Source organism: Eurypyga helias, unplaced genomic scaffold, assembly GCF_000690775.1.
Source record: "Eurypyga helias isolate BGI_N326 unplaced genomic scaffold, ASM69077v1 scaffold22875, whole genome shotgun sequence".
NCBI lineage: Eukaryota > Metazoa > Chordata > Aves > Eurypygiformes > Eurypygidae > Eurypyga > Eurypyga helias.
This window is the reverse complement of record NW_010249874.1, coordinates 22,665-47,839: the sequence shown is the minus strand read 5'-3', so window position 1 is coordinate 47,839 and position 25,175 is coordinate 22,665. Positions and strand designations below refer to the sequence as shown.

The window sequence follows — 25,175 nt, the reverse complement described above, 5'->3', positions numbered from 1 at the left end:
TTTTTTTTTTTTTCAGTAGGAATCAAGGCATAAAGCAAGCGGCTAAATTGGACTGTGGGTTTTGCAGATGATACCAGGGTTCGGAATGACGTTTTGGTGTTGTCTTCCATAAACACACAAATGTAATTTCTCTGTTATAAAGGGGGAGGCAGCAGTCTCAGAGAAGAGGCAAGTCCTTCAGCCTTCCGCCTGCCTGTGTTTGGAAGCAGCTCCAGCATCACGAGCTTGGACGCTGCCCTCTTGGATGCTGGGACAGTTTTGACGATGCTGGAGACCACTCTGTTCTCCAGTAACAGGATGCTGGGTGTTCGGTGTATGGTGTCGGTAAGCAAACGGGTCTTTAAATCTGCACCCACCTGTGTTCCCCCCATGGCAGTGGGACTCCTGGGGATGACACACTGTCAACAACTGAGCCATTTTTTGTTGCTCTAAATAGCAGCCTAAAATTTAGGTTTGAAAATTACGGCTTTGTGGACTTCCCCTCTGCCGCACAGGAAACCGGGGGAAGAGGCAGCAGCTGACTTTGGGTCGTTGCTCCTACCACGAGCCCGTCCTCCTCTGTTGGCTTTGGGCAGGCTGGGTTCAGGGTCAGCTGGAGAGCCCTGCAGCCTTGGGGACTCTGGGGTCTGAGACTCCCATTTGTAAGCCCTGACTTAAATAACTGTTCTGGATGTTATCTGTGAGGGACGCATGCCTTTAATAGCTCTGCTGCTTATTAGCAAGCCGCAGGGAGGTGTTTGAGACCAGCTAGTGACTGCTGGTGTCGGCGGAGAGGGACTGGGGTTTCCAGCAGGCGAGGCTTCAAGTCCCTGGGGGTCCTTAGCACCTCCTGGTACTTGGCATCTTCTTGGCATCTGGCGCCTGTAAGGAGGGGAGTGGCGTGCATCAGTCACCGCTTCTGAAGATGGGGCTCTTCCAAATACCCTGATGCTAATTCACAGATAAACTATAATTACAGGATATTCACTGAATGCGGAGTGCTTTTACTCTTCAGATTCCCTGCTGCAATCTTTGCATTCAATTTAACTTGTAATAGTCTCAGGTTAAACTCTTCAAGTGTGTAGGTTGTCCAGGTAGCTTTAATTAGAAGACTTCCCTGTGTTGTGGGCTTCTTTAGCCACCCAGCCAAGAAGCTGACGGGATGTTGTTTTTCCTGACTCTGTGTGCAAAAACGCATGGAGTTATTTGAGGAAATCTGAAAGAAACCACTTGTTTTTTCAGTTTGTGTTTTTTTGGTGGGGAGAGGGGGATGTCTATACTTAGTTTAAACACATCTTCAAGCTATAATAAATGTTTCCTAGCCAAGACGGTTCTGCAGAGAGATGTGGGGTGTAATTACAAGGGAGGCAGGAAAGCAGTGCGTGCACATCTGCAGTAGCATCCAACCTCTGGATCTGTGAGTAGCCAAGCTTAAGTGTTCAGCAGCTCCCCAGGTTGTGGCCTCTCCCGTGAAATGCCATGTTCACGCTGTAGGAGGTAGGCGACTGGATCTGCTTCATCCTGCTTGGCAAGAAAAGTGAAAATGCAGACTGATAATAGGATTTCAGCAGGCAGGGGGTGGAGGGAGGAAGATGCCATGGGTTTTTACACTCGGAGTGAGGTTTTTCCCAAGCTTCCGGAACTCTGGCTGTTGCGGTGGTGAAATTGGAAACCTTATTATATAACTGTGGTGTACCTATTTCGTAATATGATGTCCTTTTTGAGAGAGACTTTGGTTCACTTGGGTCAGAAGAGTGAAAATGAGCTACTGATGACAAATGGGGAAGTGTAGGTCATGGTCAGGATGAACCTAAAGCTTGGAATACTTGAGTTAGGAAGCCCTGATAACCTGCCTTTTGAAATATCAAAGTTAATTGGAAATAACAAGTACAGCAGCAGTTATCTTTAAATCTGTCAAATCCAGATAGATTGGCAGGTGATACTCTATGACTGGAGAATGCAAATATAAGCAATTTGTGTACCCACAAATGTTTGTTACATAATGTAAGTAATGCAGGGGAGTTAGTGTAGCTCTAACACACAGCCAGCTCTGCATGGCGAATGCAACAGCCACGTACCCACCTCCAGAATGCAGGTTTTGTTGAGAAATAAGCAAAGTCAAGCTATAAACCACCTTTCTGGCTACAGAGCAGGTCCAGCTTTAATGCACTCTGCCAGTCCTAATGTGAAACAAGTCCCAGAAATGGTGGAGAGCGTTATGTGTTCGATCCACACAGTAGTTAACTGTGGCAGCAGGTAAATACTGCCATTGGAAGGGCAAAGTGCTATTGTCCACATTTCCAGATTCATCCCTGTGTGTTTGCCAGGTAAATAAATAAAATTGTGTGATATTCCTTGTCATGGTCTCTGAAATCCCGTTTGGGTGATCTGTGGGCAAACATGGACCTCAAATGAAAATGTAACAATTCTGAAACAGCAGGAGTATTTGCTGTACTGCGTGTATTCGTGTTTATTATCACACATTTTATTTTGTTAAGGATTTGTAGAAAATTAAAGGAAAGCAAAATGCCAGTTTACTTTTAAGCTTCACTGTCACAGGCAGATTGGAAGAGGAGGCCATCTGTATTTTGATTTGAATGTTTAGAAATGGAAAAAAGGGAGCCCAGATGTGGATTGGCAGCCCTGTTGATGCTGTCTTTTCAGCTTCCAGAGTAGGAAGGATATTAGACAGGATTTCTGAAGTGCTGTAAATAAGGTCCCTGGGGCACTTCTCGTTCCTGAGGGCTGTTTTGTGTTTTAAAATAACATACAGAATTAAAATGTGCATGGTTTTGTTAACTCCACTGCAGAGCAAAAATGGTGAGTCTCATGTTTGGCAGGGGAAGCAGGAGAGGGCAGATCTCCGAGGGGGCAGGAGGTATTTAAGACAGTGTTACCAGAAGCCAGTTGTGCTGCCAAGGTCCACCCACTCCATTGTCAACTGAAAGGAGGAAAGAAAAAACCCTACAGGTGTGAGAGAGGTTGCTGTGGTTTTGTTCTCTGTAGGATGGGTGAGGAAAAAAAAAAAAAAGCTGGGGATTAACAGGATCTGCTTGGGCACAGGGGTGGAAGAGCTATGAACAAGTACTTTGGGGTGTGTGAGGATTGGGTTGGTCACTTGCTTTAAGAAAATTGAACAGCAGTTCACTGGTTCCTTGTCCTACCAGCTCGCCATTGTCCCCAGGCCTGTTCCTTTTGGTGGTGCCATGGTGTCCTGTACCAGTGTTCTGGCAGCACTGGAGACCGGCATACCTTTCATCAGCTAGTTGAGGGAAAAACCTGTCACCTCACTACTTCTTCCTGAATTGGAACTGGGCATTTGTAGTTCCACGCCTCCTCTCTGTCTCTGGCGTTTGGTGCCCTTCGAGTGGCATTAGGTCCTCTGGAGCCGTGGTGTGCTGGCCATGTTCGGTGCGAGGGCCGAGCGTCAGTGTGCTGCTGCCGCTGCTCAACCTGCACAGGGCCTTGAGGGCAACGCGCTTCTGCTGCTCAACAGCTGGGGACGTGCTTCTGGTAGGGCAGGGCTGTCACAGAGCTGTCCCCACGTGTGCAGACAGCTCCTGTGAATGCAGCTTGGAGACAGGATTAAGGTGGATATACAAGAATACTTGGCTATTGCAGTTTTACTCTTCCCTCCAGATGTGTTTTCCTTTCAGAAAAGCATGTTGTGAGCATAACGAGAGTCTCGATTCCTTTTTGTCTTTCAGAGCAAGGAGATCGGTTTACAGATGCATGAAGAACTCCTGAAAGTCACCAACGAGCTTTACACGGTGAGTAATGAGCTGATCCCACCCGTGTAGGCCTGTGCAGCAAGGGGAACGTGGGCAATGTCATTTGTTAGAACCAAATGTCTGTTCAACGTTGCACTGACTCGAGGAGGCTCTTTCCTGCCTGCCATCCTGTTCCACAGCCCGTTTGTTCCTCTTGTGTGTGTGAGAAACGTTTCACTCCTCACTGGTTTTGATGGCAGCAGAAGAGGATTTCCCAGCTGTCCTGCCGTGAAGGGCTTCGGCGGCCGCATCAGGCCGTATCACGCCATGTAACTGGTTCACTTCAGTGTAAATGGGGATGTTTTGGGCATGCTGCGGTGCGATCCCTCGTATCTGTGATGCTCTCACCTGCTGGTCCTTTACACTGTGTTGCCTTTAGGCCCCTTTCTACTTTCGCTTGGTTGGTGATTTCTACGGGCGCTATCAGCTGGGAGTTGTGCTCTGAGTTGGCAGTGCTAATTTGTGGCTGAAACCTGACCTGCTCATGTGAGTCTGGTGGCCTCTGGATGGTGGCTGAACATGACCTTCTGCTGAGGAGTGCATAAACCTTTTAGCTTGTGTGGGCTGAGCTTCATCTCCCCGCTCCAAGGAGCTCTGTGGTTGCGGAGCTGTCTCTGCCTCCAGGTGAAGTTGTACGTGGTTACTCAGGACATGGCTCTGCAAGCCCGTTCTCATAGCAGGGCAGTAAAAGTCTGTCTTGTTTCTGTCTCTTGGCCTGTAGCAATTGGGGCTTTTTTGTTTTGATTTTATTTGTGGTTTAGGATCAGCAAGGCAATATGAAGTCTGTCTTGTGTCAGAAAATTGAGACGATGTATTTGTTGTCTTTGGTTGTATCTGTTACTGTTACATAAATGACAGTGCAGTAGGTTTATTCCTAAACAATCGTTTTATTCCATCTTTTTCAAAAACAGGGCTAAAACCAGAGCATGAATTACATTATTTGGCATTTCTGCCGTAAACCCTCTCTTAACAGGTTTGTTTCTGCATTAGTTGTTGAAGGATTCTGTTTTTAAGAGACCTGCTGTGTGGGTGGACAGCCAGGTTGGATTAAAAAGGTTTTGTGAGATTTGTGAATGTGCTCGTGATAGTTGAATGTGCCAAGCTGTGTTAGTGGGGGTGACTAATTAAGATAAATTACAACAGCAGCATGACAGATGCAAAACAAGGAAAAACTAATGAGGGTTGGGCTGGCCTTAATACCTGTGGACCAATGTACTTGGAACCCAAACATGGGACAGGAGCATCACCTGAGGGACATGGTTAAATCAGCTTGAGGATCAGAAGTGGGCTGAGGACCAAAGTTTGTGCAGTTGGCCGAGGAAGAGCACAGAGAGTAATTTTGCTCCTGCTGAGTCTGTGGCAAAACTTGTCTTCGCTGGAGCTGAGATTTCCCTGCTTTCCTCTCACATGCTGTGCAGAACGTGTTTGAGTGGTGAAGCCGACTGGAACGGCTGGAAGAGCTTTGTGCTGTCTTTGAACTGACCTTGCTGCTAAGATAACAAACTGATTGTGTCATCCGGCTGGGAAGGAGCAGGGAAGAGATGCGCTTATTTCAGAAAGAACGATGAAACATGAAGAGAAAGCAGGCTCTGTCGGGCAAACGATCATCTTAAATCTGTTCAGCGCAAACCGGTTCCTCTCCAGTCAGTAGTTTTCTGTCCTTGAGATATCAGGTAAAACAAGCTTAGTTGCCTACTTGGCTTGCAGGTTGATCCAGCGTACTGGTGTTGGTTTTGGGAACATGTTGGATACCCAAGAGCAGCACGTTCAGCGACCATGGCTGCTGACAGAATCAGACACAGAGTGAGGACCCTGGCTCAAAGGACACCAAGCTGCTCCTTGTAAAATGTCATTTGTCTGCTGTCAACGCAAGGAATCTTGCCTATGGCCAAGCCTTGTATCCACAGTACATCTGTGCCCTGGCTGGGCTGCTTTTTAAGCCTTTCAGAGGGGAGTTCTGTGCACTGTGTGGAAACGATGTAATTTTTACAGGCTTCTCGGGCATTCGCTGTCTCGAACTTAAGCCAAAATAACTAAACTGCTTTTAATTCAGCCTTGTTGCTGTTCTGATGCAAGGCACCCTGCGGACTCTCCGTGTGGAAAGAACTAAACACAAATATCACGCTGATTTTAATTAAAAAGGAAGGAGATGACTTTCATTCTGAAGTCGGCGTTGCTTGTGAACAGTTTTGCACAGAAATAATTTAGTTGTGAATTAAAGCTAGCTTCATTCTTCTGGTTCCTGCTTACAGACTCCAGCAGACAGATGCTGGGTTGGAGTCTGTGAAGGTTGTAGGTTCTTTGTACTGCTGCTCACAGGTCCCTTTCTGCACTGTATGCATTCCTCTGAAGAAGTCAGGCCAAAATTAGGGTAAGAAAAACAGTAACCCCAGAGCACTGTTCTGGTGGTGTTTTCTGAAGCTCTGGCAGTGATGTGTTACTCTGTGTACGGCACTAACACGGGCCTGTGGGATGTATGGGCTTTGTTTGCTGTAGTGCAGGGGCACGGCGGTAGCCGAAGGCGGTGGTGTTCGGGCTCATGGACCTACTGTGATGTGAACCGGTGCGATTCTATGGCGCTGGGTGTTATGGAAGAGGATCAGTAAGTGTGAAATACTGTATTAATTAAAATAATATCTACAGATACATTACCCAGGTTAAAAATAATAATCATCATTGCCTGTGCGGCAGGACACGAATTGGCTGGAAGAAATTGTCCCTTTCCATGGGGAGTGCTGCGATGGGAGAGGCCGTGCCTCCCTGGGTAGCAGGTGTTTTCATGCTGTAGATAGCACTGACTGCATCACACAGTAGAGATGTGTTGATTCGTTGCTCTGTATCACACTGTAGAAATCCTCTGAAAAGGACCCATTTCGTTCCATGCTCCTTTAAAAGACCAGGGAGGTGGAGGTCAGCATCCATCGGCTTGATGGATTTGTCCCTTTCTTGGACCTTACCCCATGTGTGTCCCTGAGGTTGTGCCACAGGCTCCATCCACAGAGGAGGGGGCCGGTGTCCTTGGCAGGCTTTCCCCTCTGGCCGTGCACATCCCTGCTTCGCCCTGTGCCCTGGGCTGGTGTTTGGTCTCTGACTCCAGAAGGGCCTAAGCCTCTGTTTAACACGAGTCACCCGGGTTCTGATCTGGCTCCTCTGCTGGGTCAGAACTTAAATGATAAGCTGTTTAGAAATATAAGGCACTTGCAGCTGAAGACAGCAAACAGTGCCATTTATGGCCAGTATTTTGGCAATGGCCTTTATCCAAAACGTGTTATTAATATTGGAAAACACAACTTGTGTTGTTAAATAACTAATGAACATTGGAACATATTTTTCTCCCTCCACTGCAGTTAATTAACTTCTTTGCAGAAAAGATCCCGGGGACGCAGCTGTGGCAGTTTTTCTTTACGACACAATAGTGTGAGACAAGGACAGGGTGACTTGATTGCAGGCGCTGAGAAGGCACAAGGGAATTGTGAATCAGAGGGCTGATTGCTGTTGTGCAGGTAGTCCCTGTCTAAAATGAAGGCAGATATTAAAACAAACAGAAAAAAACCCCCAACGTCCATGTGCGAGCTGTGTGGCATGGCAGCTGATGAGGAACGCAGCCGGCACAGCGAGCTGTTCAGGGCATCTGTTTCAGCAACATGGGAGCTGAAGTCTGGGGAAAATATTTTGATGGATATTAGGTCCTTTGCACTTTGTTAGCGAGACTTTCAGAGGAGTTTTAAACCTGGTTGCCATGTTACCTCTTCAGGTTCAAGCAGAAAGAAAATAGGGAGGAGGAAAAAGGGCCTTCTCATTAGGGAAAGCTTCTCTGGTTGTTACAAACGAGTCAGTGAGAGCAGAGGGATCGCAGTGGGGCTCGGACCCCCCTTGCAGCAGTCTGCGCTCTGGCTGCTGACGTTTCCCTGCAGCCATGGGAGCTGTTGGAGTCGACAGGAAAAGGTGTTAGGGCAGCGTGTCCCCAAGCCTGCGCCAAAGCAGGAGGCAGCTCATGGATTATGCTGAAGTTTGTCTGGTTAGGTAACCGTCTTGTAACCTTTAGATTTCACAAAAATCAGGCAAATTGGGCTTTTCTGTTGCATTGCATTAGGGCCTCTCTGGATGCTGGGGAAACCTCTCATTACTGTCTGACTGTGCTGAAGTGCAGGACTTCTCTTTTTCACTTTCCTTTTACTTTTTCACAAAATGATGGAGCTGCTGAAGATGAGGGCTCAGCAAAGCCCTCTAGTCTTTCTCCTTAGGAAAAACCCTGTTTATTTTGTGTGTTTCCTGTGACATTCGCTACAGAAACTTCAGTTTGAAATATGTGGCTCAAATCTGTGTTAGGATTTGCAGGATTTTGAAATAAAACAGCTCAGAAACGAAGCACAAGCCTTTGCTTACTATTCCTTGCTGTTGCCTAAAATTGTGACTCCCGGTGATGGCACTGCACATCTGTGCAGGCCTCAGTGCGGCGTTTGCAGCTGATGTTTGTGCTTGGCAAGAGGAGAGATCATATATTTCAGCCTAACCTCGTCCAAGTTATTGCTGACAACCACAGCTCAGGAAAACTCTGTATTTTCTTCATTAAGGCTGTGCAAAGTTAATCTGCTTTTGTGGGTTCCTGCTCCTGTTTAACTCGTGGGCCTCGAGGTGAACCTGTCCCAGTGCCATTGCCGGCGCTTCGCCCAGGAGAAGTCAGGCATCTCGAGCCTTGTCAAGGCAATGTGAAATAAACCATCCAAATTCTGGAGAGAGATGATAAAAGGGGACAGCGTGACTAAAGGCATAAAGAGAGGAGAGCAGATGTGTTCCTTTTGCCAGCTCCGTTGAAACAATCTCAGTGTGCCCTTTGGGCTTTTGTATCCGAAGGGAAAGGCTGGGGTAGAAGTTTTGCCTTTGGGAGTTTTCCTGGTAGGTCAGCATCACCTATCCAGAGTCACTGATGGCGCCCTTGGATTTAAAGGACTAGGTGTTGCTGCAGTCCACTCTGGCACTGGTTGTGCTTACCAGCAGCAGCAAGAGGACAATTCAGTGGTGGTAGGAGACAAACCCCATTTCTGCTTGGAGATCGCAGCTCCTCCGCCTTCAGGGTGGGATCTACTGTCAGGATGGTTATGTTGATGGGTTGGCTTGGCAAGTTCAAGTGTAGGATCAGGGGTTGGGTCAAAAGTGACGTCAGGTTGATCTTGGCCTCCTCACAGTCCCTTATGGAGACCCTTATCCCAGCCTCGATGCACTGGAAGTTTTCTCATTTCCCTGTAGGAAGATACACAGAGCTCTTCGAATGCAGATGTGTGCTGGAGGCACATCTCTGCCTGCCCCTGCAGCAGAGCCTGAGCAGGGATAGCTCGGTGGCATTGCAAAATAGTGATGGGATTAGTTTTACGGGCTTTTCCTTCCCACCTTGTTGTTCCTTAATGCCATAGTGGCCTCACGCAACCCTGGCACAGCTGAGGCTGCTCCACACTGCCCACGGCTGTCATCTTCTCATGCACAGATGCTTCGTGCGGTCATGGGGCAGGCGACTCACGGACTTCTGTCTCCTCAGGTGATGAAGACCTACCACATGTACCATGCAGAAAGCATCAGTGCTGAGAGCAAGCTGAAGGAGGCGGAGAAGCAGGAGGAAAAGCAGTTCAACAAGGCAGGGGACATCAGCGTGAACCTGCTGCGTCATGAGGACAGGCCTCAGCGGCGGAGCTCTGTCAAGAAGATCGAGAAGATGAAGGAGAAGGTGGGTGAGAGGGACGGGCCAGGCTCACTGTGAGCAGGAGCGTTTGGCTCTGCCCCTTACCATTTCTGAGCAGCTGTTTCTGTATCCCTGGGAAGGGGTTTGGGAGGTTGTCTCCTGCTAACTGTGTGTGTTTTGCTGAAGGGCACTCAAGGGGGCCGTAATGAGTCTCTCTACTGCTTCCTGGCTGTGGAGAAGTGCCAAAACCAGGTGGTAGCCAGGATTTAACCCAAAGTCCGGCTGGCACTGCTCATCAAGAAATGGAGACAGGGGACATGGGGCAGTGCAGCCTGGGAGGGGGTGGGGGACCTGTGGGGGAGCCACGTGCCCGCTCGTGACATCTTCAAGATGGGTCTCTGGAGGGACAGTTGAGGGGGGTGGCTGGAGGGGCCTCGGAGGCTCATGGCTCCCAGAGCATAGGGCAACAATGGGCAGTGGGAGGTGCCTGTATGCCAGCTGCTGGGGCTGTGCTGACACCAAGGGTAGTGCACCAGTGTGTCTGGCTTGGCAGTGACGCTTTCTGATCCAGACACAGGACCCTGCTACAGCTCATGCCTTAGTTTTAAAAACAGTGCTTTTAACAATGAACAATAGCTGTCCCAGGGTTCCTTCAGTCAGAGATTCATGGCAGGCAAAAACAGGGCAGGATATATTAAATAAGTGTTTCTTCTTCCGCAGACTGTCTGGGAGTTCAAGTGCACCATTTAGTTGGCTTTGCTAGTCAAAACACTTCATTCTGGCTTCAGCAAATCCTCCCCCTATCTCAGGATCTTCAAAATTTAATTTTTCTGTTAATTTCTTAGGGTTAGCAATAGCTTCCCCAGCCAGGAGGCTTTTGAGTGCACCCAGCCCCAGGTCACTGTCTAGTGGCAAGCCTCTTCAAGGGTTTAATCTTTCGTGCTAACCCTTTAGACCAGCGATCTGCCTGAGCAAATGCCCCAGATCTGAGAACATCTGCTTTCCTGCAGCGTTTTGAATTCTGGGTCCTGTTCTGAATTTTGTACCTTGGGCCTCTGGGCCAGATTCCACTTTGATACAGCTGCATAAATCTGGAGCGAGTCCAAATGTATGTCAGCGTATCTGGGAGGAAAATTTGGCCCTCTGATTTTGATTGATGCCAAAACCTCCATGAATGCACAGATAAAGGAGGAGCAGCTGTGCTCGGGATGCACTGGCTACATCTGAACAGAATGCGCTCGTTGTGCATTGGCTGACAGTAGCAGGGCTGTTCAGATGTAATCTCTCTCCTGGCAAGGATGCCTGTTTTTATACCTGATAACCAAATTTTATTAATTAACATGTTGCACCCAGGCTGCGGGGTGCTATGGGGCCCTGCAGTAAGAGAAGCTGTAGAAGTAGCGTCCTATTTGTGCTTTAACACGTTTTGCTTTTTCAGAGACAAGCCAAATATTCTGAAAACAAGCTGAAGTGTACTAAAGCCAGGAACGACTACATGCTGAACCTGGCAGCCACCAACGCAGCTGTCAGTAAATACTACATCCACGACGTCTCTGACCTCATTGATGTAAGTGCCTCCTCCCCTGCCTGCATCCTGCCCCTTTTCTGCTGATAAGTGCACAGCTAAACCTTGAGCATGGTTTGGTCCTTAAATGCGCTCTCAGGTGGTGGTAATGAAGGGGTATTTGTTGGGGATTTAAAACGTGCTTAACTGGGGCCTGAAAATGTGCAGTAAATTTGGATTTTTTAATTTTTTCCCCCTGTGGTGTGTTTTTCCTCCCAGCTGCACACATGCCTTGGGCTTTCCTCCCACTTGGTGTAGGCATATGTGAGCAGAGCTAGAGCTGCCATTATATGGGAGCCATAGAATGGTTTGGGTTGGAATGGACCTTAAAGCTCATCCAGTTCCAACCCCCCTGCCATGGGCAGGGACACCTTCCACTAGACCAGATTGCTCCAAGCCTCATCCAGCCTGGCCTTGAAGACATCCAGGGATGGGGCATCCACAGCTTCTCTGGGCAACACCCAGCGTCGGCTCCTCTGAGCTTTATGGTGGCCGCATGATCACACAACGAAGTAAATTTATGCTACATATAAACTTCCTTCTTCAATATCTGGGAAAAAAGATGGAGATTTTCATTCTAACTGCAGGGTATGAACCAGCCTGACCCAAACACTTTCCTGAGCCACATAAGCAGGGGAGTCTGGGTTGAACGGCTTGATTCAGGCATGTCTGATACCCAGTTACAAACTAGAAGTTGCTTGGATGTCTCCTGCACCCTTCACGCTATACCACGCGCGTGCTAAGGTCTGGGTGGTGGCACGTGTTGGCTCTGCCTTCAGAACCCCGCAGACTGGGGCTTTTCTTCATGTTAGAGCGATGCCTTCATCTGGTGTGGCTCCCCTGTCAGTTAGTCTGCGTTGGAAACAGATAAACTCTTACAAAGATCAGATACATCCTTGGTTTTGTTGTTGAAACAGAAGATTTTTCTTTCTAATACATGCATCTGCAGTTTCTAGCAGTAGGAGCAGGCACTTCGCTCTCCTTCACGTCGCTGGCAGTTAAGCACACGTGGAAGAGCTTCCCTAGCTAGGGAAGGCGCTTGCTGAGTTGTGTCCCAAGTGCTCATTGCACGGAATAGCCTCAGGGCAGGAGCTGCTGGAAGCAGGTTTTGTAGTGAGGGTGGGAATTGGAACTCGGTGACTCCCGTGAACTGCTTTTAAATGATTCAAGAGAAGGGATTTCCATTTCGTCCTTTAATAGGCATTTTCACAGTGGTATAGATTGTGCTCTGCAGTTTCTTCTGCTAGAGTTGCTTCAATGAGCACATAAATAACTGATTTATAAGTACTGAGGTAGTCTTCTGGCTGCATCATTACCTAAATATGTAGCTTCAAAATGTGCTGGAGTGTTTATCTCCTTTACTAACCCACTAACATGTATTTATTGTTCTAAGCATTCATAAAGTAAGTCTGATGCAAACCCCCTGATGATTCAAGATTTTGAGATACGATAAAATATTCTTAGTGTGTCCTTTTTGTTCTCTTTATTGTTTAAGATGTATTTAGCCGTAATAAAAAAATAATAACTTGATCATGGAGACATTTGGACAGCAAGGCATGATAACACCTTGATTTATCTGCAGGGTGTCTACTTTTTGTTGTGTATATTATCTGTCTCTCTCTGTCATTTATTTTATTTTTAAGCAAGAATGACTTATTTTCATGGAGTTCTGGGGACTCTGGTTTCCTGGAAAGCTGCTGAGTTCCATTTTAGTTCTGGCTCTTCCTATTATTCCTCCCAACTTTATTTCCTTGCTGATACTTCCACTGGAGTCAGCAGATGGCTTCTCATCTGCACTCCAGGAATCCCTTCAGGGGACTTTAACTAGAGCATCTTCAACTCTGTGCAGCTAAATTCCACTAATTATGTGTTCTGTTCACTAAAGAAAACGAAATACCGGATGTGTGAGCTGCACACGGGTGTCCTAGTTTTAAATCCCCAAAGGAAGAACAGTTTATCTGTATAGATTTTTGTACACATTCAGTATATTTTGCAAGTGCGTGGCAAGAAGGGTGTCAGCAGGCTCGAGAAGAAGGGAGGGTGATCCCATTCACTGTGTCCCACTAGTACTGGAAGTGGTTGGAAGGAAAGGCAGCCGTCGGATCCGACAGTGCTGGCCTTTCTGTAGGTGTGTAATCCATGCAAAGGCAAATGAAGAGAACAGTTATTTTTTGATGTAGTTTTAAAGTTAGTGTGTTTAACAGCAATAGGAAGATGGAGTGACAGTGCTGCATGCAGATGCCGGGTTTGTGCCGTGGGAGGATGCGGGTCCCCCACCCCTGGGGCAGCCCTGCCGTCTCATGGGATGCAGCAGAGCGGCTCAGAGCAGCGAAGGGGAATTTTGCCTTTGATCGAGAGCCAGCAGAGCCCTTGGCTGTGGCAGTGTGAGCAGAGCTGGGGACGCAGGGCCTGTGTCTGTGGGGAGGGCTGTGTCCGACAGGAGCAGCAGGTCTGCAGGAGGAGAGCGAGTGCAGAGAGGTTTCACGGTAGGAACAGGGTTTTGGTTTAGCTCAAAGCCTGGCTGGCCATGCTTTAATAGGATCCTGGCAGGTCCATGTATTGCAGTTATGCAAATTCCTGCGGCTCCTCCACCCTGGGTCACTGAGGGGGATGATTAACGATGTACCGGGCTGTCTTTCTGGGACAGAGGAGGGGTGATGGGGAGCTCTTGCACACCCTTCATATCCAGCACAAATTGCCATGTGCAGTTTTTTGATTTGTACGCAAATGTGAACCGTCAGGACACTGGAACAGCTAATTTAGCAGCATTTCCCCCAAATCCCTGGTGGCTCAATGTCATCTATTAGGCACAGCCCTGACATTTCTTGTGCCCTCGGCGTCGCTGGGGAGTGGTGACTTTTACAACAAAGCCGTTCCGCTAATCTCCCGCTCTGGCAAGAAGGAAGGTCCCAGCTGCTCTGGGAGAGGGTGGAGAGTCCTCCCAGGGCTGCGGTTTTAATGAGAAATGTAAAACTTGATCAGAGGAGCCATGAAGTGGCACAGAGCGTGTCCACCCTCCCTCCATCTCCAGTGGCCTTTTTGTTTTGTCCTTTAGAAGCGAAGAGCATAGAGACAGATCAAATTAGAACTGGGCTTCAAGTACACCGTTGTGCCTCTTCTCTCAAAAGAAGCATGTGTTTCTATTAAATCGCCTGGGTTCGTCATTAACTATGTGACCAAGTTAATCTCTTTGGCCACGTATGTGAAGTGGAGATAAAGCAGCTTATCCATCCCTGTGGAGTTGTGTGTGAAATGGCTGCAAAATATCTTGAAGTGGTCACACAAAAGGTATCGCTAGATTTAGTAGAGTAAAATCTAACAGCCGCTGTTGGTACGTCCTGATCCACCAAAACTTGTTCAGCATCCTGTAAATCCTTTGGAAACAGCAGCTTGCTTCTCCATAGATTAGTGTGTTTGACATATCCAAGGCAAACAAGCAAGTAAAGGAGGGGAATTCTGAGGAATGTCATATTACATGTTACTGCCTGCCAAATTGATCGGCCCCTAGCAAACTTAGCGGATGGCATTGTCATTTCTCAGAGCCAGCTGATGCTTGGTCCAGTTAGGAAAGAGAAACTTGTTACACCAAAAAGCTTCAGTTTGCTTCACTTACCTTACAGTACAGCTTTACGTTTCACAGCAATGTCAAGAGAGGAGAGGCCAGAAAATAATATATATGTATAAATGCATATTGTATCTTTGACGAAAGAGTAAAGAAGAAAATGAGGCAAAAAGGGGACAGAGCAGAGCAAACAAGGACAGCTGTTTCCAGCTAGTGCTGGGTACAGTGGAGGACGGGGAGTTAGGCTGCTGTTACCTGGTGAGTGATCAGTGGCAAACTAGCTGGGATGCTCAGGTTTTACTCCAGGATTTGCCGCATGCTCGGATGCAGTACGTGCTGCCATGCCGACAGCCCCATCGGTGCGACTGGCTGTTGGACACCGTGGCTGTGTTTCATGTGTGGGTTCAACCTCCCGAATCAGAGGGAGGCTCAAAGATGCTGAAGCCACAGACCACTTTATTAAGATCTGGTTGTAGGCATCTCCCGCAGCTCGTTCATCACAGTTGCCATCGGTGGCTAATTGCCTGGGCACGTCTGTGCCTGCAGAGCCAGCACCAGCAGCTTCACTTTGTGCAGCGCTTCCCCCATGTGATTGCTGTGGCCTGGGTAGCTCTGCGTGACGCCGCTGGCTTTAATGAAGAGATACTGATTTATACAAGCACAGGCTCTCTTTTGGGGGTTTGCTCTGTTGTTTGAAGCAATTTTTCCAGCATAAAGAGCCTTTCAGTTCCACAAAGGCACAGAGGTTCCTCCCACGCTGACCTTTGAGCCACTTTTCTGCCAGATACCGGGCTCCTGCTAGCCCTAAGAGCCAGGTATGTTTTATCATGGGAGCTCCATGCAAAGCATCGCTGTTGCCACACCGTCATGTGGAGCAGCATCTGTGGCTCAAATCTCGCCCTCTCCCAGGGAGGGGTGCCAGTATGGCAGCTTGCCATGCCGTGCGTCTGCACCTAGGAGATCTGGCTTCAGGGTATTTCAAATAAAGTCAACAGTGCAGCAATAAAAAGAGTAAACAGTTTCCATCAGGAGGAATGAGGCTGTTTCAGGAGGCTCGGTGGTCTTTGCTGCTGGGTCCCTGTTACCTGGTTTCCCACAGAGGCAGCAGTTTGGGGGGTCCCAGGCCAGCTCACCCCACCCCACCCCGCCGTCGGCCCCTGCCACTGGGGAGGGAGCTCTGGGAAATACAAAATAGGTGGGTTTAAGGAGGTGCTGTCGCCGACTTTGCAGAGAGCTGTGAGATGTGGAACAAGAGGTGCCATGCAGCCTCCTGAGTGTTGGGGAGGGAGCTCTGGGAAATACAGAATAGGTGGATTTAAGGAGGTGCTGTTGCTGACTTTGCAGAGAGCTGTGGGATGTGGAACTAGAGGTGCCATGCAGCCTCCTGAGTATAAGAGCGGGAGCTGCAGTGGATGCCGGTGACCCTCCCTGACGTACGCTGGCACCCCAGTACGCGCACAGGGGATGCAGGGCGTGATGGGGTGCCCTGAAGAACACGCACCTCGGCTGCTGGGGTTGCAGAGTTTTAACCCTCAAACTGTAATGGTGGGTGCAACAAAATGTGCCTGAGCTTGCAGAGAGCCCTGGGCAGTAGGCCCGGCGTGGGAATGGCCCAGGAGGGCAGAGAGGTTGGCAGTGGAAATGGGTCATAAAACCAGCAATATCCATATGCCATTAAAAGCTTCATGAATTTTAAGAGACTAAATGGAAGAAAAAGGATGAGATTTGTATGATCTTTTTCAACACAGAGCTGCTGTGGATGAAGAGAGGAGGAGAAAGAGGTGCATTTGCTCCGTTTCCTTTCAGAAATTTGGCATCATTTTTTCATATACTGGTACCCTGGTTTAGTAAACTTACAGTACTCGTCTTTTATACGCAGGTTGGTAATAATAGCTGCCTGTTCGTAAGCAGGAACCATAAATCATCATATTGTAGTAACTGAGCTGTTCTTTGAGTACTGTATTAAACTAAAAGAATCCAACCAATATACATTTCTTAAACTTTGCTGGTCCTGGCTTTAATAATACGGCAAAAAAACATTTTTTGGCAAAGTTTGCACATAGTAAACAATTTATTCCTCATGTGGATACCACAGACATTGGAATTGGCTTGCTGAATTAATTAAGCACATGTGCTGATTGTTTTATGATGTAGAAGTGTTATGCAGTCTGTAAATTTTACTGCCTGAAGACTATGATCTCAGTCTTTGTCTGATAGACCTTGTTAGTGTGGTACAAAAAAAGCAACAGTACTTTCCCTTAGGGAAAAGAATTTCTTGCAGACACTTTGGGCTGCTTTTCCCAGTAGCTTGAAAGAATAGGTTCAAGGTCTTAATGTCCTTTACAAGATTAACTTACCAACGCTTTCATCTTTGAAACAAATCAAAATTAAACCAAAACCAAACCCACCACTCCCAAACAAACAAACAAAAACCCTGATCCCCAAAAATCCAAACCACCTTACAACCAAAAAATCCATTAAAAACCCCTAAGAAAATACACATGGGAGAGGGAATTGCTATGGAGAGATGAAGGAGCAAGTAAAAGGTAGGTTAAAAATCCTCCAGCAAGAAACCTGCCCCAGGGACTATGGACTTAAATAACTAGCTAAATTTGAGAACAACTACATAATATTTGGCTCTGTAATACTTATAGTTAAGGAACCTTTGATTAGAAATAATCAAATCTCGTGCTTCAGGGCGTGAGTTGATTACTGCAGGGGTCAGGGAGGATCCTGCCCTTCCCCTGCTGTATCCACACATCCTTCCCTGTTCAGCTAAAAATGAATCAGTTGTTCAGGAGTTTCTATCTCTTGGTTGATGCCTCAGGCAAACCACCGAACCCGATGACCAAGACTGTTCCTTTGGAAGAGGTTTATGGTAACTGTTGGGCACTGCAAGCCAGGCCATGGCGTGCGTGGGGACCCTCGGTCAGCAAAGCCTCAGAAGCGTGCGCTTGTCAGCGGGTGCGGGAGAAAGCCAGGCTGGTAGTGTGTATCGCATCCTCTTGGCGTTGTGGCATTGGCTTCTTGGATCCAGGCCTCAGACCGCGAAAACCGGATAGTCCCCCGTGTTATGACAGCTTTGTACTCTGCTCTAGTAACAGGCAGGGTTTGGCTGTGAGTCAGAAAGGTGGGAACTCGTGGAGGGAATGCAGGGTGGTTTGGTCCGGCGCTCTCAGACGTGCGGGTCGTGCCCTCGCGGGGCCGACGTCCGAGAGCGAGCTGCAGCCGAGCCCTCTTGCCGTGGTGGGTGTCTCCGGGGGTCATGTGAGCATTGGCGTTTTGTGGGCAGAGGAAGGATCTCGCCGGGTGGCACTGGGCTGCGGTGAGGCGACCTGCGTTCTGCTCGGCTTCAGGTTCCCTCAGCACCCTCTTCGTTTGGCAGAGGAGCTGCTCATGGCGCTTGAGGCTAAAGCTTGAAAGACAGGATCAGTCTGGGGGGTATTGCCTTTGTATTTAAAATAGCGCACTTCCTAGGGCTGCACCCACTCCATGATGCTCCCTCGAATCCCCCCCGGCATGATGCGGTGAGTGCCGCCATCGCTGTGCTCCTCGCCTCAGCACTGCTGCATGCCTCAGCACCCCTGATAGCTGCTCTGCCCAGCATCAGACTTGCTGGGGAATGTAGGGGTAATACTTCCCAAAGAGAGACAGCCCTCGCATTTAGTTGCTTCTTCCCGTCTTTTCTGAGCAATTATTTGTGACTGCTGGTGCGTCTCAGCCCTCTCTGCTTTCTCCTGGTGTGGTTTAATTTCCTTTGCTGCCTGGATCCATCTTCCAGCGTGCAGAGCCTGTTTGTTGTGGTGGAGTGTTGTTTTTTCACAAGCATTTGTCATGCGTTGGCTGCAATACCTTTTGTAACGGGGTTTGTTTCGACACTGTGTTGCTTTGGGGGAAGCATAGTAACTGCAGACTGCAAAGGTGTGACCGTTTGGTCTTCTGCATAATTAATACTCAGCAAATAAACGTTCTCCATGAAAATGAATGAGGACAGAAGGGGTTTGTAGTCTCTTTGAGCATTCCTCCTAAGATCTGAAGATAGTTCCAGGTATGAGTTACTCTCACCTCACTTTTTCAGTACCCCAAAACACGGCTGGGGGGAGCGGGGCAGCTGCAGTGCTGCATCGTCTCGACTCGACGGCTTCTGCATGCAGCCCTGGAGCGGTGGTACAGGGCTTCATGCTACAGTCTCCTCATGGCAGACACTCGCAGCATTATAACAAGGTTTCGCCCCAGGCGGTGAATAGAAATGCACCCCGACTCCTCAGTTTGGGTATTGCTTGCTGACTCACGAAGGCACAACTATTCCTAGTCCATAACTGCCTTCGTTTGAAACTGGTAAGATTAGAAGCTGGATAGCAGCAGGGTAAGTGGCGAATTATGGCCATTCGATAGTTCCTGCACACATCCTCATTGTTGCGTGTGTGGTTTCACTGCTTTAAAAGACTTGATGAGGCCAGGCAGGCTGGGCTCATGTGTCTGGGAGCAGGAATCGGCCTGTTGTGGTTTTGCTGCTGCTTTTAGCACAGACTAAACCAGATACAACTCCGTGTGTGATTGATCTGAGCTGAGGGTTGTCTCTTCAGATCTGCAGAAAGCATGAGATGACTTCTTTGGTTGGAGCTGCTCGTGGCACCAGCTGAGTCTTCACATTTCAGTTCGAGTTTATCAGTGCTGATGTCCTGATGCAGAATCCCTTTCTGCATCAGTTCCGTAATGCCTGCGGATGCGGTAGAGCTGGAGAAGGTGACTCTGAAATGCCAGGTCTCAACAAGTCTGCTTCTGTGGAAAAGTTGGTCTCGTTTTGGGTCATTGGAATTAACACTAGCAGTCTGTCTTGTCGTTTCTGTAGCTTTTTGTGCCATGCGGGTCCTCATGGCGGTGGTTGTGGTGGGGCTGTGCTGGGGCTGAAGCCTGCTCGCTGTACGCCTGCCCGTGCCGTGCCAGGGTGGTTTTGGTTACAGCTCGGACAGCAAGGACTTCCTACTCATTCTTTAACCTTCATGGCAGCTTAACTTTTGTAATATAAATTGTCCTTTGGTAGTTTTCATGTAATCAGAGTAATTCACTGATGATGGTTATTTTGGTGCTGTATGCCACGGGAGGTATTTCTCACGGGGTCCCTCTGTTTCTCCTGGGGAGGTGTCCCTGCGACCTGCAGCCCTCCTGCGCCAGGGCATATCTCTGCGGACCAGGATGCTCCTGTGTGGAGGTACCTGAACAGCTTCAGGAGGTGAGGGTACCACTGGTAACCACGGGGGCTGGCCAGGGTGTACCATGCCCCGCGGTGGTACCCGTGCTGTGCCGGAGGACAGGAAGGATTGCACTGGGGATGTATAGTTAGGAGACTCCTCACAGAGGAGAAAACCCTAATTATCTAACATAGTTATCAGAAACTCCAGCCCTCTCATGTCCCAGAAATAGATGTGCTTCGGTGTTAGACTGCAGCCCTCCTGTTTCACTGCACTCTCCTTCCAGCCCCACGAGTGCAGCTCAGGCTGATGCATTGCACACCTCCTGCTTCCAGCATCCTCTCTGTCTTGCCTTTCCCTGCAGACCGGCATGTCTTGGCATCCAAATTTTGGCTGCTGCTTCGGTGCCCGTCCTTGCCCCCCACTCCCAGGGCAGGCTGCTGGCAGCAGAGCTGGCCGGTTGGAGTGGAGCGGAGCCCTGTGGAGGTTTGTGCTGTGTCAGGGCTCCTGTTGGGAACTGGGAAGAGAGTTGCTCAGAGTTGCTTTTTGCTCAGCTGTGATTAAGCGTTCATAGTAGCAAATCCCTATGCTGTTGCTATACTTAACATGCCAAACTCAATTATATTGAGAAGAGAGTTTAAAAACAGGCCTTTGTCTAATGTACAGTATTTTGGCAGCAATTAGCTTCGAGTTTTATCATTTTCCCCAAGGTGAACATGAGAACGATCAGTTATGCATGAAAAACTGCTCTGCCATGGGAGAGGAAGGCAGCTTCCTAGCGAGGATAAAAGAGCACATACTGCAGGGCATGTTTTTCAGTGCCACCTTGCTTGAACATCCATCTGTATTTGGTAACTTTGGGAAACAGTTTCTTTGTGTAAAAAGTGGTTTCAAGGCAGTTCATACAGGGAGAAGGAAATCCCTGGGGATGAGCAGTGGCACAGTCCCCCTGGCCACTTCTTTCCTGGGGGCTGCTGCAGGGCACTGGTTTTGTCACCAGTGGGGCCCCTGGGCTCACACTAGCCCCGGGGTGATGCTGAGCAGGTCGCCATGGAGAACTGTCCTTTTAGATGACTTCTTTTTTTTGTTCCCCGCTGTCCTGTCTGAGAAGATCCTGTGCCCTACCCAGTAAAATGAAGGGCATTAAACCCTGGGGCCGTGGTGAGGGTCCGGCGCAGGGTCACTGTACTGTCTGGTGGTTTGATGCCTGGTACCTCTTCTCCTTCAGTCCTCTTGCCTTCTTATCCTTTCCTATGGTAAGCAGGACGCTGTTAAATGTATGCTGGTATGACAGGGCTGATGTCTTGGGGACATACAAGCTTTTTTTTGGCGTTTAATATGTACCTGACCTTCCAGAAGAAAGGTGGGAGCATTTGTGTGAGCAAACTCTTCCTTGGTGTTTCTCAGTGCTGTGATCTGGGATTCCATGCCAGCCTCGCTCGGACGTTCAGGACGTACCTGTCTGCTGAGTACAACCTGGAAACCTCCCGCCACGAGGGCCTGGACATCATCGAGAATGCAGTGGACAACCTGGATGCACGGAGTGACAAACACACCATCATGGACATGTGCAACCAGGTCTTCTGCCCTCCGCTGAAGTTTGAGTTCCAGCCTCACATGGGGGATGAGGTAGTGTACTCACCCGAGGGGCTGCAGAGGTGCTTTGCAGCCTGGGCTGGGCCAGGCTGGCTTCCTCCTCTTCCTATCCATCACCATTAAATTATTTCTGACTCCTTATCCCTCTGTGCTGTCTTCACACACTGCTATTCGTGTTTCCTTTGTTAATGAGGCACTTGGCTCATTAGGGCTCCTCCTTTCAGTCTGCCTCTTGCTCAGAATCTCTCCCAATTAGACAGCCTGTGGTTGGTTCTCAGCTGAACTGCCCAGCAGATTTGTAAAGTGGAGCTTTGATTTACCTGCTGTAATTGGAAGACTTCAGAGTGCAGCTTTCAAATGCTGGACAGAAAATGCTTTGTGTTGGCCCACGTCCAGGGCACTGCTGATTAGAAACTGGGCAACGCAGCTTTTCTGGAGGCTGCAAGGTGCTTGTGGGTGCTGGACAGAATTGTTTAGGTATTTAAATGTGTACGTCTGGCCAATGCACGATCCACTGACTGCTCTTATGTCTCTTTCTGGCACCTCTCCTGTCTCAGGTATGTCAGGTCAGTGCCCAGCAGCCTGTGCAGACCGAGTTGCTGATGCGGTACCACCAGCTGCAGTCGCGACTAGCCACCCTCAAGATAGAGAATGAAGAGGTAAGAAGTTGCTCTGGGACTCGTGTTTGTCCTTGCAAGCAGCATTGCTCAGCCTTTGGCTCACTGCACAGGGGGTTTCCTGATGTGCTGAGGTGTGGAGTCCCTCCAGTGACAGTGAGCTCCCACTGACTGCAGCTAGTGCAAGTAGGAGCTGCTGGTTGGCCAGTTATTTTGACTCAAGATGTGTTGCTTTCCCAGTCTGCTTCAAAACCACGCTGTCTTCCATTTCTGATAGGTACGAAAAACTCTGGATGCCACAATGCAGACTTTACAGGACATGCTGACGGTGGAAGATTTTGATGTTTCAGACGCCTTCCAGCATAGTCGCTCCACTGAGTCAGTCAAATCAGCTGCATCAGAGACCTACATGAGCAAAATAAACATCGCCAAGAGGAGAGCCAACCAGCAGGAAACAGAAATGTTCTATTTTACAGTGAGTCTCCTCTCATGCGTTACAGGACACAAATCATTAATAGTGAGGGCTGAGTCCTATTTTAAGTGCTCATTAGTGAAGAGCAAGAACCAATCCAGTCTCTTTAAGTCTTTGTCTTAGATGCAAGAATGCATTTCTTGGTGGCAGGGCAGTGCATAGGGACTGACAGCCTAGTGTCTGCCTTGTTCTTTTTCTTGAAGGAACAACTGGAGCAACCGGTTGTGACCAAAACTTAACAGAAATCAGTAGGAGTGGCTCAGAGGAGGGCAGCAGACTCCAGCAGCCCAGCAGTGTGTCACCATTCATTGGCTGTTCCTGGAGGCCTTTACAATTTTGAACCATCAGCCAAGCCTTCCTTTTCTGGCCTATACAGATAAAATTTGCCCTTGGCCCATGGGATGAGCGAAACGGTCATTGGCATCTCGTGCCGGGTGCTGGGGGAAGCTGCGGCAGCCAGCTGTGCAGTGCCGCGTGGGTGTGTGCCTGCTGGGTAGAGGCAGCTGCTGTCTCTCCTGCAGCCTTGCTCCGGTACTTCTCTAGGCAGATCTAAGGTTATAGTACTCGAAATATAAGTGGCAAGCTGTCAGTTCAGCAGAGGTATCCCTCATTTAAGCATGGCTAAGCAACTAAGGTTAATACCATCTTGTGATATATTACATATGCATAGAAAAGCTTCTACTTAACAGTATTATTGCTCTAATTCAGAGAGGAAAAAATAGTTTTCTTTGAGTTGTACTTTTTTTTTTTAATGCTTTTGTAAGAATCTCCCATTGTCCATCTCTCATTTTCCATCTCCCTTGCTCCTCTTATCTGTAAAACTACTTCTCTGGAGTGTTGCTGGGCATCAAACAGCGTCACAGTGAAATGAGAAGTTGTGCTGCACGGTTAGTGTTGCCCAGCACGTAAAGCATCTGATGGTCCCTGACCTGGGAAGGTCTCATGCACTGGGAATTCTTGCTCTGCATCACTTGTTTGCACAAAGGCAAAGCGCCTGTCAGTGGAGGGAAAGGCTCTTTGATTTTTCCAGGCCATTCCCAGAAGCCTGACAAAGAAAAGCTTGCTTTGAACTCTTTTCTTTGGAGCTCCTTGCGTTCCCAGGCAGGACGTGCAGCACCAAGGAGACCAGGCTAATAAGATCATCAGGAGCAGTGAGAAGTGATTAGACTGTGCTCAGCCCTGCGGCACATCTGACGTCTGGTTTGTTAGAGCCTGTCAGCCTCCCTAAGCCTCCCCTGCAGCAGCCCCCCAGGCAAAAGTGTACATCAATTACAGATGATTTTTGCCAAGAGTATTAACCCACCCTGTTTGTTTTATTTTTAATTCCAGAAATTTAAAGAGTATTTGAATGGCAGTAACCTCATCACGAAGCTCCAGGCTAAACATGACTTGCTGAAGCAGACTCTTGGAGAAGGTGAGTCCAGGGTTAGGTCCAGGGAGGAATCTCCCATCACATGAGGGTGTTTTAAACCAGGCATCGTCTTTCAGCTTTACCTGCTGCCTGTGTTTTCCTGAGTGACTGATGGTTCTGTGGTTGGCTGCTACTAAGTTTAACCAGTGACATGCAAAATCATTATTTCCCTGGAATATTGCTCTTTTCCCACCTTTCTTTTGGAGCGCACCCAGAGAAATTTGTTTGAATATTACACTGTGTGCCAAAGTGCTGTGTTACTTCTCCAGCAGCAGAGAGATTCCCACCTATTCCAACCCTCTGCCTTTTTCCTTTCTCTCCCCCTTTTTCCTCTCTTAGTGCAGCGCTGAACACAAGTATTTTCTTCTCTTTGATGTCGTGCTTTTGTGTTACAGATTTGCCAGCAGCCTTGTTGATTTAATAGGCCCCTTGTCCCCCAGCCATAGGTTTTTGACTTGCTCTAAACCAGAACTGCAAAATCATCCTTGCTTTTAAAATTAACTTTTCCCAGCAGGCTTTTATTGCTCCAGATAATTTCCCAGCTTTGGTTTAGAGCACGTACGTACAGACAGGCTTTATACGACAGAGGGGCAGTAACTTCTGAGGGAGGCAGCAGTGCGTGGCTCGGGTGTGATCCCCTGCTGCTGGGGTAGTGATGTGCAACCATGTCCCTGGGAGTAGATTGTAGCTCTTCTGAAGTGTTGAAAAAATTGCATTATTTCCATTGTAAAGAAGATGGAGATGAGTTAGTGTCCTGATTTTCCAACAGGAGAGAATGTATTTAAATTACAATACACAAACGGTTCATGGTCATGTTTTAACAATGCAAAGTTTGGATTCCTTGTCAAAGCTTTTTGTTGGCCAAATATATTTTCTCTGCCAAATTTATTTAGCCTTAAAATCCACCTTCTAGTTAGATCCTGTAGTATGTTGCACTCAGTGAACACTGAGCCCTAGTCAAGGCACTGTGTAAGCACAAGGAAGGTTGCAAGGGTAGATGCACAGGGCTCCATTAACATACTTCTTTTCCCAAGAGTTTCAGTACTCTGTGTAGCTGCCTTAACCCCTTATCACCCTGCAGAGCAGGTCAGGGGCAGCCCTCACCGAGGCAGTCCTCTTCCACCCCAGCACGGTCGGGGTTGGGCCAGGTTCGTAGTGTCCTTGTGTTTACCCAGCAGGGCTCCCAGCCACTGGGTCTGAATTCAGCCTTAGGCAGAGGCAAGGGGGATGGAGCGTGAGGATCACAGGAGCTGACCCCATCTAAGCTCTTCCCAGGGATCTCAGATCTTAATACAGAAAAGAGCTCTGTTTATTGGATACAGGGCTAAGACTCCTATG

General features: G+C 48.4%; 1 protein-coding gene across 1 annotated transcript in view; it reads left to right on the top strand.

Annotated features, from left to right (window-relative positions):
* Positions 1-25,175, top strand: part of SRGAP3 (SLIT-ROBO Rho GTPase activating protein 3) — a 56,356-nt gene that overhangs the window by 11,673 nt on the left and 19,508 nt on the right. The window contains exons 3-9 of the mRNA XM_010151522.1: positions 3,687-3,749; positions 9,283-9,468; positions 10,862-10,990; positions 21,149-21,370; positions 21,895-21,996; positions 22,232-22,429; positions 23,756-23,840. Coding sequence (XP_010149824.1) covers positions 3,687-3,749; positions 9,283-9,468; positions 10,862-10,990; positions 21,149-21,370; positions 21,895-21,996; positions 22,232-22,429; positions 23,756-23,840 — 985 coding nt within the window. The remainder of the gene's footprint in view (positions 1-3,686; positions 3,750-9,282; positions 9,469-10,861; positions 10,991-21,148; positions 21,371-21,894; positions 21,997-22,231; positions 22,430-23,755; positions 23,841-25,175) is intronic.